This window comes from Natator depressus, chromosome 1 (genome assembly GCF_965152275.1).
Source record: "Natator depressus isolate rNatDep1 chromosome 1, rNatDep2.hap1, whole genome shotgun sequence".
NCBI lineage: Eukaryota > Metazoa > Chordata > Testudines > Cheloniidae > Natator > Natator depressus.
In genome coordinates this window covers 253932636-253947132 of record NC_134234.1, presented here as the reverse complement: position 1 = coordinate 253947132, position 14497 = coordinate 253932636, and the positions used below count along the sequence as shown (strand labels likewise).

Sequence of the window (14497 nt, the reverse complement as noted above, 5' to 3'; positions counted from 1 at the left end):
TAGAGGTATATAAAATCATGAGCGGTGTGGAGAAAGTGAATAAGGAAAAGTTATTTACTTGTTCCCATAACAGAAGAACTAGGGGCCACCAGGTTTAAAACAAATAAAAGGAAGTTGTTCTACACACAGCGCACAGTCAACCTGTGGAACTCCTTGCCTGAGGAGGTTGTGAAGGCTAGGACTATAATAGGGTTTAAAAGAGAACTAGATAAATTCATGGAGGTTAAGTCCATCAGTGGCTATTAGCCAGGATGGGTAAGGAATGGTTCTAGCCTCTGTGTGTCAGAGGGTGGAGATGGATGGCAGGCAAGAGATCAGTTGATCATTACTTGTTAGGTTCACTCCCACTGGGGCACCTGGCATTGGCCACTTTCGGTAGACAGGATACTGGGCTGGATGGACCTTTGGTCTGACCCAGTATGGCTGTTCTTATGTCTAACACCAGCTAGAGGTAGGTTCACACGTACAGTGGCGTGTACAGTAGAGATACTGCACAGCCAGCTTGCACAGATACAAAGAGCCGTGCGGACAGTGAAGCGCGGCTTAGGAGAGTAGCGTGCCCTGCACACCTGAACCCCTGCATACCCTAAATGGCTCTCTGCACCCCCAAGCTGTGCCTCCCATGTCTGCACGGCTGTTTTTGACAGGGCTTTAGTGCCCCACTGCCTCCCCTGCCGGAGCCTTTCCCCGCCCGAGGTCGCTGCACTCCACAGCAACGAGCGTGGGCCCCGTAGCCTGCCTGTCTCTGCGGCCGGTAGCTGCGGTGGTAGTGCCGGGACTCCCCCATGCGGGGGTGGCGGGGGAGCCTGTCAGATGAGGGGGTTTCCCATCACCACACTGGGTGGTGGCAGCGAAAGGCCCTGAGAACTGCAGCTGTTTTAGGGGAAAGGTCATGGGGGGCTGGCCCAGCCCTGTGACAGAAACCCAAGGTGTCAGTGCCCCAGGCAGGCGCCCACACGGGCACCTCCTGGCCCTGGGGCTCATCCCGCACCCTGGGCTCTGCCTGGCCCAGCTCCCAGCCAGCGGGTGGAATTCATCTGGGCCTGTCCCTTTAAGACTCCTGCTGGGCAGCTTCACCCCCGACACGTGACACGGGGGTGACAGCCCGGCTGACAGGGAGCGCGTCTCCTTCATCACGTGACACGGCTCCGCCGGGCAGCTGAGTAGCGCCGATCCGATCTCAGTGCCCGCCTCATCCTCGGGAGGAATAGCCGCTCTTGCAACTTCTCTCGTTGGTGGGGTATAGTCTATCCGCCGCAGGAGGACCGCAGCCGCCGGGGCTCTATAGTCCGAGTTTGGTGTTTACGGGGCAGCCGGACGGGACCTGCCTGGATCGATTCGCTACAGCCTGACGTGTTAGGTGCGTGAATACGTCACATGTGGCGCATCACACGGACGCCGGTCACGCCTCTTTCCTTATTGGGTGGGAGTGGGGGAGGGTCAGTGGGGTCGCGCCTATTGGCCAGGGGTGAGGGTGGGGTCGGGTCACCTGTCCCCATTGAGGGAGCTTAGCGGAGCACTGGCACCCCATTGGCTGGGATGGAGTGGGGCAAGGGGGTGATTCACCCCACTGACTGGAGGCTTCACATCCCTGTTCCCCATTGGCTGCGGTTGTGTGGGACAGGGTGTCTGTCTGTCTGTCTGTCTGTGTGTGTGACACCCCCTTTTCCCTTTGAGATGGGGGGAGTTCACTTAGGGTGTCCTTGTTCCCTATTTGGGGGGCTGTGACCCCTGGTCATGTGGGGCCTACCAAGATGGAGGAGTACCAGGGAGGAGAGAGGGTTTAGCGCCAGAGACTGGGCAAGGAGGTGGCGAGCTGTGGACTAGGTGCATCCATAGCAGCGCCTAGTGGGTCTGCAGTGCTGGTACCAAGGTGGATTCACCCCAAAGCTGAGCGCTGGAGTGATTTACCTGTAGCCCCACCGGGCTCTTGCAAGTATCTTGTGCCTGGATTTTGTTTTGAACAGAGCTGGCCTCGCTGTTCCCATGATGGCCCCGCCTGCTGCCCAGTGTCCATGGGGCCTGCTCCTAACCTTTGCCTTCTACTTGGGCTCTTCCTGCACTGACAGTGCCTCTGCCCTTCCACACCACGACTATTGCATCATTGGTGCTGGCCCCTCAGGCTTGCAGATGGCCTATTTCCTCCAGCGTGCAGGCCGGGACTATGTGGTCTTTGAGCGTAGCCATGCACCTGGCAGCTTCTTTGCCCTTTATCCACGCCATCGCAAGCTCATCAGCATCAACAAACGACACACTGGCAAGTCCAACAGCGAGTTCAATCTTCGCCATGACTGGAACTCCCTTCTCAGCCATGACAGCCGACTGCTTTTCCAACACTACTCTCATGACTTCTTCCCTGAGGCTGACACCATGGTGCGTTACCTTGAAGACTTTGCTTCCATGTTGGAGCTCCGGGTTCAATACAACACTGCCATCATCCATGTGAGACTGGAGAGGGACTCACAGGCATGGAATGGCCATTACTTCATTCTTACAGACCATAACAGCCAGGACTACAGATGCAGGTAACCAGCAAAGTGGGCCTGGTCGGCTATGCAGCTTTCCACGAGCCTAGTACGTAGCTACCTGTTGGGTTGTAGGTGACATGACATTATTTTTGAAAAAGTGCCACCTTCCTTGAGCAACATCACATTGCAGAAGTTTGAAGTGCTGACAGGTGTTATTTCTATTCCTGTGGTAAAGCAGTTTCAGTAAACAACCATTTGGGCATAAAGCCATGAAAGTTTTGAGTCTGAGATGATTGTATTCTAAACCCTATTATATGTTTCCAGATGCTCTTTAGGAGCCCAGAACTGGACTAGCAGGTCAGGTCTGAGGTGCATTGTCTGAAGGATGGATTTGGGCAGAACTGGAATAATGGGTTGCTACCAGTTAGGAAGAGGTGCTGTCATAGAGTTGTGTGGACAGCTCAGAACTGGAACAGCAGATAGTGTTGCCAGTCAGGATTACCCAATATTCCTTTCCAACTCTTAGATGTTGCCCTAACATTAAATAACAGTTGGAACAGATGGCCTGTGAGATGATTCTGCTTACCTTATTAGCATCCTTTTTTTTTTTTTTTAATTGAGATATTTTCTGTCCCATAATAAAATGACAGGGAGCATGCCATATACTGTATTAAAAGGCAACACATTTAAAATGTGTAGAAGGAAATACTTTTCATGCACCATATAGTTAACCTGTGAAACTCGCTGGCATTAGTTTTTTTAATAAAAAAAGCTTAGGGAGAGTTGAAGAAGATTAGACACTTACGTATCGCATCTGCAATGGCCTTTGCTAGGATAAAATTACAAGGGTTATTGACCCTCCTGGTATGGAGAATAAGCAGATCACTAACTGAAGTAGGGAAGATGCTTCCACCCATGCTGTGTAGTATTGAGCAGTAAAAATGCATTAAACAGCTGCTTCAGTATGGCAGGCTGCAGAATATTACACTGAACAAGGTAGCAGTAGTGTAATCCTGTACTACAGGAGGTGGGATGGCGGATGAGATCTTATGTGGCAATTCCTATATTCCCTAATGTTGACAGTGCTTTCTTATCATGTCTCTTTGCAGCCTATTGTTGGTAGCCACGGGAACATGGGTTCCCAATGTGGTAAGCTTCCCTGGCTCGGAATATGTTGAGGGCTATGAATCTGTGTCCATCAACCCAGAGAACTTTGCTGGCCAGACTGTGTTGATCTTGGGTCGGGGGAACTCTGCCTTTGAGACCGCCGAGAACATTCTGGGCGTCACCAATTTCATACACATGGTGAGCCGCTCCCGCGTTCGCCTCTCTTGGGCCACCCACTATGTTGGAGATTTAAGGTATGAGGCTGCTCTCCTTCATGGTTTTAATGTGAATTGAATATTAACCAAGTGAAATTGCCATTGTCTGATGAGACTGGCCGTTAGGACTGGTACAGCAGACTAATGGCTTGGAGGATGAGTAATGGGATATGGGCCCTTTCACCTGTAGGCCTATGTTTTAATCCAGCCCAGGTCTGCAGTTACTGAAAGTTGTCTATTTCATGGCTGTGAAATGAGTTGGTAGGGAGAGTCTCTGACAGTTCCTAATGGAAACAAATAATAAAATCTGTCATCGTTACAATCACTAATTGGCCCCTTGCTTGCTACCTCAGACGGGAGGCCCAGGATTGACTGGACCACGGAAGGATAGTCCAGTGGTTAAGGCCCTAGCTCAGGAGACCCAGGTTCAATTTCTTGCTCTGCCACAGATGCCCTGCGTGACCTTGAGCAAGTTTAGTCTGTGCCTCGCTTCTCCATCTGTAAAATGGGGATAATAGCACTGCCCTACTTCACAAGGGTGTTGGGACGATGAACACCTTAATGACCATGAAACACTCAGATACTCTGGGAATGGGGGTCATAGATAGAATGGAGACTGAGCTCTCCTTTTATTGCTGTGAGGTGTACTGGTGAGGCAGTATGGAGGAAACGTGTACTGCCACTATCTACGTTGTACCTGCTTGGGTGGTACATAAAGGATGTCTGTCTCCAGCACTGTCAATCTGGCATGTCTCACCGGCACCAAATTCCCACAGACATAAAAGGCACCAATTGTGAGATAGTTATAGTGTGCTTTGGGACAGAATCGTAGGATGCGTAATAAACTTGTCATGTTTCCAGGAGCAGTTTTTGAACCCCAGATGCCTCCTCTTTCTTATATTCTCCCTCAGAGCGATTAACAATGGCCTTCTAGATACATACCAGCTGAAGTCTTTGGACGGGCTACTGGAGGGTGACTTGGAAGATCTGGCTATTGTCAAGGATAAGAAAGGGAAGCTGCACATCACTCTCAAATTCTATCTGGAGAACAGCAACATCAGTGCAGGTGCAGAATCCATCACTCTCCCACAGGATGAGCTGGACAACTTTGCCACCCGGGCACCCTACGACCGTGTCATCCGCTGCCTGGGTTGGAAGTTTGACTTCTCCATTTACAACAGGTGAGGGTGAACCAAGGCCTGGAGGAGGCAGGAACAGAGAAAGTGGATTATGTATGTGGGTGTGTGAGAGAGCATGTACCACTGCCCTCTAACAGATGGGATGTCAGACCTGAGTGAGTGGAGTTGTTTGAATTTGTAAACCTGCTTCCTTGGCTCCCTGGGGAGAGGCCTATGTGTCTGGAGCTGAAGGCTCTGAGTCCCTGATGTCCTGTGAGTATTGTCAGCTGGTGACTGCATCCATGGTGTACAGATACAGATCCATACAGCGAAGCTTTTTTCTAGTCTTCATCCCTCAGCACATATCCTCATCACTCTCTGCCTTGGCTTATCTCATAATACAGACTGGAAATGATATAGGTAACTCTGCTTTCCTCTTAAATGGGTTGTTACTGTGTCAAATGGCTCAGACCCAAATATGACCCCACCCAAAACCACCTTAAAATGGATACTCTTGGTTTCTAATAAAATTCCCTGTGTGCTCCTGGCTGGAGAAGGAACAAAACCTTCTGAGGGCAGTGGAAGCAGGAAGCAAGATCTTTCAAAATGACCAGAGCATAGCCTATGCCCCTCCAGACACGCTCAGCCACCTACCCTCAAATCTCCCCTTCCTGACTGGCTTAATCTGCTCTTTTGTGCACCCAGATCTCTTAGGCTGATGCCAGGGAAAGGGAATAAGAAGAAGTATCCTCTGATCAAACCCAGTTATGAGTCAAGAGGCACCCTGGGGCTCTTTGTTCTGGGCGCTGCTAGCCACTCTATCGACTTCAGGAAATCTGCTGGGGGCTTTATCCATGGATTCCGATATACAAGTGAGCGTTGGATGTACAAAATGGGCAAAAGTTGGGAAAGAAGGGCTGAGGTGGGACGGAACAATTCACTGGCTATCAGTGGATTAGTGACTGTTACTAGATCACCTTCAGTCTTTAGTATATCACACAGTCCTCATTGTGAGAATGTGATATATCCAGTTTGTGATTGCATAGCAAGGTATGGGGTGAAGGACAGGCTGTGGAAAAGATTTTGGCCCATATCTGTTATGTCATTTTTTGTTTTTTGTCTTTGTTTGTGAGTTTGTCTTCCTATCTCTTGCCTTCTACCTCTTATTTATATAACACAATGCATAAGTTCTTGCCATCAGGTATACTGTCTTGTGACTGGATGTGGATGAGAGGTCTGTTTTGTGGAGCAGAGTTTTGGGCAGAGGCCTTAATATTTTTTGAAAATTCTTATACTTGAGAGAGACTGCCACTCTGGTGAAATGATTCATTAAGAGAACTCCCCTACTTTCTAGCCGGTTAGGATCACGGCAGCTTTCTGAGGATTGTCCACTCAGGGTGTGAGCGATCCTGGGGAGAATTCTTAGTGCTGATTGGCTGAGGTGGAGATCACATGATTTGCTATAGTCTAGAATCTATCTTGTGTGTCATGATGTTGCTTGTATGTGTCTCCTTGTTGTGCGATTCAGTATCTTAAAAGTATGAGCTGTATTTTAAAGTGAGCCTTTTCTTTCTTGGCTTGCTGTCTTAGCTCGTGCTGTCCATCGCTTGTTGGAACATCGTCATCACGGAGTCCCCTGGCCAGCATCAATCTACCCCATTACACAACTGACAAATTCCATCATCAAACGGGTGAATGAGGCGTCTGGACTCTACCAGATGTTCAGTGTCTTGGGTGACATCATTCTGCTGAGAGAGTGAGTGAGTAATTATTCCCAGCACTCTGATTCATCAATAAGTCCCTTCTCTTTAGGGGCTAAAACAAACCAAAACCTCTTGCTGAAGTCAAAACTATATTCCTAGATTCCCCTTTGAATGTCCCTGGTGAAAAGCTTTCAATGAGATGTGCTGTCTCAGTTTTGGATGGGGAGAAGCAGGGCTTAAATTCTCCCCAAATATTTCCCGGAGCCCCAGGGCTCGGGGCTCCAGCCCCATGGGGTACGCCAGGACTCTGCACCGGATGGCTTTGGCTGAATTTAAGCCCTGGGGAGAAGGGTCCCTTTGTCTGGAAATAATGGAGACTTGTAATAGGATATTGAGCTTTTTAAATCCCTACATCACTAGGTCTGGTCCAAACCGGATGGATAATGACTGAAAGTCATTACCATCTGATGACTGTTCATTGGCCTCAGCCTATGAGGATATATTGGGTGCTATGTATTTGCCTTAATCCCTTGTTGGCTGGTTAGATTGTTCCTTGTAGAAAGATCTCATGAATGTGGTTGTGGCTCCTAGGAATGCCACAGCATTTGAGTACCTGGAGGAGTATCCAGTCGGGATCCTGGCAGAGCTGGAATTGCACACAGGGAGAAAGGCCCACAACGGGCTCTTTGTTGTCATCATGGAGTATGGGAAGAATTTTTCTGGGGCTGACAAGGATGTCTTCTACTACAACCGAGCAGTGGGGGAGGCACAACATGCCTGGCAGTCTAACTTCCTGCATCCTGTTATTTATTACTACAAACGACTCCCCACAGGTAAGCTGACAAGTATCCCTCCTCACCCTTGTATCCTGATTATCCCATATATACAAGATGGAAAGTTAAGGATGGTTCAGGACAAGAGGGAATTTTGAGTCCATCCTAGACAACTTCCCCTGCTTCTTTGAAGTTGCTCCCCTGTGGTATACTAGCCGCTACTGTAGGTGCTAATGGTGTACTTGTAACCCACCCACCCCATCTATGTATATTCATTTGTTGTCTCTTGTCTGATCCTTATAAGCCTCTTGGGTCAGGGATCGTCTGTTTGTACAGCACCTGGCACAGTGAAGTCCTGGTCTATGACTATGGCCCTTAGGCCCTACAGTAGTAAAAATAATAAGAATACAAAATAAAGAAATAGAAGAGGGAAGGGAAGTTCCTGTGGAACTCATCAGCGCTGCTCTTCAGTCATCCAGAAGACATCACTGATGAGTCATGTCAGCTATGGCAACTTCCTGCAATATCTTTGGGAGACCAGGTTGTATTAAGTGCATAAATGGTTTATGTATCATTGTGGGCCAAGAATTGCATACACTCCATGGAAGGGTGTGATAGAGAAGGGCTACAACAGCTCCTCCAGGAAGTGAACACAGCAGAGGATGATTTAGAGAAATCACTGATTATAACATTTCCAGAGAAGTAACACTTCCTGGGAAGGCTCACATAGTCTGGTTCAAATCCACTGACCAACAGACAAATAAAGGACTTTTGGATAAATAGCCCAAGCTTAAACCGATTCAGGGCCTTCATTCTGGTCTAAAGACTGATATGAACTGGTAACCACAGGAAAAACCCAGTTGTGGGGTTTGAAGAACTGACATCTACCAGAGTCCTGTGTTGGGAGTTCGGGGGTGACCTCTGGTAAGCTCTTAAGCATGTGTGTAGGTTCTTTTATTGTCTTTATATGCTTTCTCTGTAATGCTTTTACTTTCAGAATAAATGTGATTGCTTAGAGGGAGCTGTGTAGTGAGTTGTAACTGCTGGCAATACACTGGTAATAGCCCTCGGAGAGAAAGCAAAGTGCAGATGCTGGCTATTTGGGCAGACTGGCTTTCTGGGGATATTGCAGTGGAGATCAAGTTGCTGTGCAGCCTTAAAAACCCTAGTCAGAACTGAATGAGACTGCCCAGGAGAGGTGGGAGTTGAGAGACCGAAATCTTTAAGTGGGTGCCCTCGAGGGACCACAGAGAGGGAAATACAGGTGCGTTTACCCTGAAACTGTGACAAGTGGCCAGGTGGTGGTTGAAACCTCAAGTTTGGGGCCAGAAAAGGGGTGTTGGGGAATATTTCAACTGTCCAAAAGAATCCGGTATCCCATGGAAGCGATGTGCATGGTTTTCCTTTGCCTGGTGCCATGTGACTTCTGAGTTGTGTAAGTACTGCGGTGCCTAGTGTTGTTGCCAAAAGTCAACTGCTCTCCTGTGGTTTACCCATCTCTGAGACATCATATACTGACAGGAGAACCCCCAGCTCTGATGAAAGAAGCCAAGAGCAAGATTTAAAAGCAGCATAACATCAAAGCAAATAAAAACGCATACAATGAATTTCCCTTGGAGGATCCAAAGATTAGAGTGTTGACATTTCACCTCCAGAGACCTAGCTTCAAATTCTGGCATGGGTCACAAGGGAAGTGAATTTGGTTAATAATAACATAAAGCCTAAGCACAGTTTGGCATGACTGGCTGGTTCAGAGGGATCAGAGCTAAAATAGTAATGGTGGGTGTCGTGTGTGTGTGCGTGTGCGTCCATCCATCCACAATTGGAAAAGCAGGGGATGCTGCAGGGCCAGGAGTGAGGGGCATTGACAGAGCTGAGAGTCAGTCCAGGACTGGAATAGCTGAGATTCATGCTGCAGTTCAGAACGAGGTGCAGTGTTGCAAGTTAGGGGGCCAGGAGTGGAAGCTGGAATAGCTGTTGCAGTGTTAACATCCCATCTCCTTGAGCTCTTCCGAATTCCATTTTGATTCTGGAAAAGGAGGACAAAAGCACATTTTCTCCTTTTGTTAATATGATCTGTTCTATCAACAGAGCGTGAGATGAGGCTCTGTCCTCCGGACTGGCCTCTTTCCCGCCCAGATGCTGTCCATCATATTGTGGAGGATTTCCTGACAGACTGGACTGCCCCAAACGCCCATATCCTCCCCCTTAGACGCTTCCTGGAGAATTGTCTGGACACTGACCTGCGCAGCTTCTTTGCAGGTAAGCTGGACGCTAGCTGGAAATGGGGGTTTGGAGACGCATCTGACTCAGATAGGACAGTAGCAGGCCAACAGTTTAGTTAACATGAAAGATCCCTCTTGACTACTGGGCAGCTGGGAAATCTTACTACTAGTTGGATGCACTCCATGAAACAGGAAGAAGTGCTGGGTCATATCAGGAGCTCACCCATTCCAAAATAGCCTATGATCTTAATTGCCCCAAGAGGCAGAGGGACAGCAGGGTGCCCCTTGGCAGGTCCTCTCTCCTGGGAGTGCATGCTAGGTCTTGATTCAATACCCCACAGGCTGCAGCTTCCCCACTTCTCTATCTGAAATGAGATTTGTGCTGACAAGCACCACAGCTGCTTTCAGTTGGAAACAGTAGGGACAGCTTGTGGAATGAGAGATGAGAACTCTGTGATACCAAAGCTGGAAAACTAGTCTCTCACCTCCTGAGCTGGAGAATGGGTTGGGAAACCTATATATGAATTTCATGGGGCCACAGAGAGAAGCACCTCTGAGCTACCAAATTGAAGAACCAGGTTTCGATCTCAAATTCTGTTCCTCCCTCTCTGAATTTACAGATTCTGCTGGAGACAGTTAATTACTCTGGATTAATCAAGTCAGGGTGCTTGCTGGCGAAGTGCTGTCACTGTCCCTGACCTTTATTTTTTTGGTTCCGAATGATTGACTTGTTGGGAGACCCTGAATTATTAAGCATTTACGGAGCATCTCTACATAATCTTTTTTTGTTTTTATTTGTAGAGTCCTGTTTCCTGTTTGCTCTGACTCACCGGAAGCTGCCTCCCTTTTGTCAGCAGGGATACCTGCGAATGCAAGGGCTTGTGGGTAACAAAAGACTTAGGCACCATGCAGTGGAAGCCGGCCTACTGGAGGACCACACTGTTATGCACTCTACAGATGAACTGCTTGGTGGCCAGAGAGGTTCATGTGACCAGTTGCTGAAGGATCACGTGATACCAGGTAGCCCCCTACATCATCTTGTGAATACCAAGGATGAACTTTAACCTTTCCCAATTCATACTGAAACCCATGGGGACTGTTGTGACAATACTGTAACACACATCTGCAGCAAGACTCCAACCTCTTTCATGTGACACTGGCTTCCTGCCCATCCCTCCAGCTGTCCACATATTGCCAAAGACCTGCTCAGATCTGTTGTGACTGATGGGCCTGATGTGCTGTGGAGGATAAGTTAGAAGCTGAGATTCAGTAAGGCGGAGGCTTCTCCTTTGTCCCTGCAGAGCCCACGGTGCTTGAAGACAGTGTTGTATTTATCTTATGGACCAATGTCTGGGGCAACATTTGGGGATCAAAGATATGGGGAGAGAAAGGGAGAAGAGATGCACAGATGGCTTAACATGAAATATTTTCGGTTTTGTTGTGACACAGTTACATGTCTTGAGGGCAGGTTGGAGACTGATCATTGGATGCTGTGTCCAGCACATTCTTGTGTATACTTGAAGATTTGTATGTCCACTGAATTCAGAAGCGATACCTTCAGAAGCAAAGCTTTTCGTGCCCTTTGATAGAGACAATGAGGTGCATGTCAGTATATTTAGTTTTAGTGCAGGGCAATATAATGTCACTGCCTGGACGCGGGTCCCAAAAGCCATCTCCCTCTCTAATGGTGAGCAGCTAGCCTAGGAAGCTTAGACCCAATGTGAACTGTCACTAAATTAGCCCTGCTACCCTATCCATTCCTTTACTTGGTGGAGTTGGTATTCTGTGCCAGCTGCTCCTATTTAGAAGGGATAGTCCCTGGATTTTTTAGCAAAATATCTGTCCTATTTGCTCTATGTCCTTCCAAAAAGCTTCCTGTGCATTTCACTCTAATTAAAATGTGTATTCCTAGTTTTCTTCCCAGATGTTCCTATTTATAGCTTTCAGATGTTGTATGGTAAATTGTCTGCATTTTATTGCTCATTCCCTAATAGGCACAGACCTCTCATTTCTTGGAAACCACTAATCAGAGCAAGGAGTTTGAGCTCAGTCTTCCTATGTCCCCATGATTTCTATGAGGTAGAGGAGGGGTAGATGGGAATATGCTTCCTGCTCTCCCCATATCCATGAGAATACCTTACATTTGTGCTTCCTGGTAAGATGGGTGGAGGAGAGGGTGGACCTGAATATTCCCTCCCCGTCAGCTGATTCCTAAGTAGCCTTTCCCAGGGACCCCTTAAATTTTCTTTCGCTTCCTATAAAGACCCAGTTCCTATAGCTCTTTGCTGCTAGAGGCTGGGGAGCACTGAGATGAGTGAGGGATTGAAAGGAGTGTCACTCTTAACTGGGAACACTGGTGACAATGCTGCTGCTGTCAAAGGATCCTCTTAGTAGCTGCTACCGGGAGAAACAGGGTTGGCGTCTCAGAAGGTGTAAATTGCTATTGCTGCACTCTCTCTTTTTAATGGAACTACATCCATTTTCACCGGATGCGAATCTGGCCCAGAGGGAGATGGTTGAACAGTCTGTACTCACCAAGCAGCCCACAAAACTCACCATGGGCTTCCTACATGTAGACTCTCCAAGGGGGGTGGAATTAGGAGGGCCAGTGAGAATGCTAACGCGCCTGTCTGACCTAAAGGTTCAGTTTCATTGTCTATGAAATACTAAAGCCAAGAGCAGGCCCACTGTACGCACACGCATGCATGCGTGCACACACGCACAAAGCACGCTCTGTAGTATCCCCACTCAAGATCGTAAGACTATAAATTCCTAGTATGTGGGTTGCCTTAGATTGCAGTTCTGCTCTGAAAAGTGACTTAAAATGGTATCTTCTTCTCCACCTGTGCGCTCCCTGTTGTGTGTCCAAATCAGATCTGTTCACTTCAATGTCAGAAGGTTTTACTGTTTACTCCTGCTACCCATGCAGAGCCAGAACAGTTGAGAGAATGAGCATGATTCATTCTGACTCACACGTAATCAATAATATTTGTTAAGTCCTAACTTCATCTTTGGTGGCACTTGAACCAATCCAAATCCATTGTCCTTCTGGGATCCCAGGCAGGAATGGTAGTTGGGAAAACCATTCTACTTGTAAAGCAGACAAGTTGGATCTGGATGTCACAAAGGAGCAAGAAACACGAACTTCCATGGTGCCATTTTTATAACGACTTTTCATAGCAGAACTTCATTTTAATACCGATGCTCAATTTAATTTTATTGTATCTCCTGTTGAAGTGGATTACTACCTGTTGTAATTGGTTGTATAGGTTTTGTATGGTTATATTCTTCCAGTGCAGTTTAAAAAAATATTTACACCGCTCCCACTGTTGGCTTTTTAACCCTTTGCTCAGAGGAGATAGGTATACGTGCAGGTATGGCTACAACCGTGAGAATCAATAGGAGTTTTTCTACAAACTTCAGTGAGCTTTGGATCCGACCCATAAAGGGAGTAGGGGATTCAAAGTATGCAAAGGTAGACTGACTAGTGATCTGAGAAAAGCAATTAACAGCAAAACAAGCCACTCTTACATCCTACCCCTATATGCTTGCCATGTTCTATCCTTTTTTAATCTAGTTCAACAGGTTTTGGACAAAAGGAGCTTGTAGGACAAATAAATTGTAAGGCTAATACTTATCTGACCAGTGCCATTTACTGTCCCCAATCACAGCACTGCCTTTGCTCTCACCCACTGGGACACAGGAGCAACACACAGTCCTCACCCAGCACAGCCCTAATTTGGCCCACTCACAAACACTGTGCTCTAGAAAGGGGGTGTGTGTGAGTGAGTGACTGACCACTGCTCTAGCTGAGACTAAAGAGGTGCCTTCAATCTTCAAAGCTGTTGATCCAACAACACATTTCATCTAAGCTCAATGTTTTTAAAAAGCCTTTCCCCCACAATGCTGTGAAAGACATGTTGCCGGCACCCAGTGCCAGAGGCAAGCAACAGCAGGGATTCATTGCCTGGTGTGCGTCACCCAATAAACACAACGGGGTGGAGAAGCAGAAAAGTTTATTTGGAGCTCTAAAGAAGGTACAGGGAGAAAAGAATCTCAAATCCTGCACACTGAGCAGGCAGAGTCACATACCTTTATACTCCTTGTCTCTCTTGCCTTACACATCAGCCAAGTAAAACTGCTTTGCCTTATATGGGTTACAAACAATACTTTTTCCGGCAACCGTTAACAAGCATTTTAGCAATTCAAAACAACAGCACAGTCTGCTTAGCCTTGCGATTAATGAGGCAAATAAGCCGTTATGGCCTTGTAGCTGATTCCTGCCATTATCCTAACTTGGTGCCAGCAAAACCTACACAAAACAGCTCTATCTGCAGCTGCAGCATTACTTTGGGAGTACACGGGCTTTCTCAGGCCAGCCAAGACTGATTTCTGTGAAGGGCGGGTTGAGAAGGGCACCTCAGTCGGTAGAGCAAAGAGACTTCCTCGACACTCATGGTCTTCTATCCCCTTGACTTAACTAGTGGCCATGCCCTGGGACCCCAACAGACAGTTCCCACCCCACCTGCCCTTTGACAGTTTTTAGATCTTTTGGTTTAACAAAGACCGAGAATAGATTGTGTTGTTTCCAAAGTAGTGGGATGTTGCTGTATTGCACTAGCAGGGACTACGAGGGCTCACTGCACAAAACTGGGATGATTTTGCTTTATTACTACCCCAGCTTGTACCCACTGTAAAGCAGTGGGCCACAAAAACACCTGAAAACAATATGGTAGGACAGTTCTTGCCATCTGTCAGGTGAATAAACAGGGATAGAATGAAGGTGCCGCAATTAGCAAGGTTTTATTTGTGGTAATGACTATCATTGGCTTGAAAATTTTTGCCTTTTTGTACCTTGTAGCAGAAATCACTGCCGGTGGCAACCTCA

At 47.5% G+C, this 14497-nt stretch overlaps 1 protein-coding gene across 2 annotated transcripts; it reads left to right on the top strand.

Moving 5' to 3' along the window:
* Positions 1 to 1160: 1160 nt before the first annotated feature.
* FOXRED2 (FAD dependent oxidoreductase domain containing 2) lies at positions 1161 to 13118 on the top strand. 2 transcript variants are annotated; one of them, XM_074941512.1, is made up of 9 exons: positions 1161 to 1360; positions 1968 to 2525; positions 3578 to 3829; positions 4702 to 4971; positions 5614 to 5780; positions 6499 to 6664; positions 7203 to 7444; positions 9476 to 9646; positions 10411 to 13118. In XM_074941512.1, exons 2-9 carry the CDS (start codon positions 1987 to 1989, stop codon positions 10671 to 10673), a joined length of 2070 nt encoding a protein of 689 aa, XP_074797613.1. In that variant the 5' UTR covers positions 1161 to 1360; positions 1968 to 1986; the 3' UTR covers positions 10674 to 13118. The 2 variants fall into 2 exon arrangements, with proteins under 2 accessions (XP_074797613.1, XP_074797614.1); XM_074941513.1 differs by lacking the exon at positions 1161 to 1360 and having other exon boundaries at positions 1477 to 2525.
* The last annotated feature ends 1379 nt before the right edge of the window (positions 13119 to 14497 follow it).

Coding starts and splice junctions, on each gene's coding strand:
- FOXRED2 (XM_074941512.1), top strand. CDS start 1,987: ATGATGGCCCCGCCTGCTGCCCAGTGTCCATGGGGCCTGCTCCTAACC. Junction 2,526..3,577: donor AGCCAGGACTACAGATGCAG/GTAACCAGCAAA, acceptor GTCTCTTTGCAG/CCTATTGTTGGTAGCCACGG. Junction 7,445..9,475: donor CTACAAACGACTCCCCACAG/GTAAGCTGACAA, acceptor TTCTATCAACAG/AGCGTGAGATGAGGCTCTGT.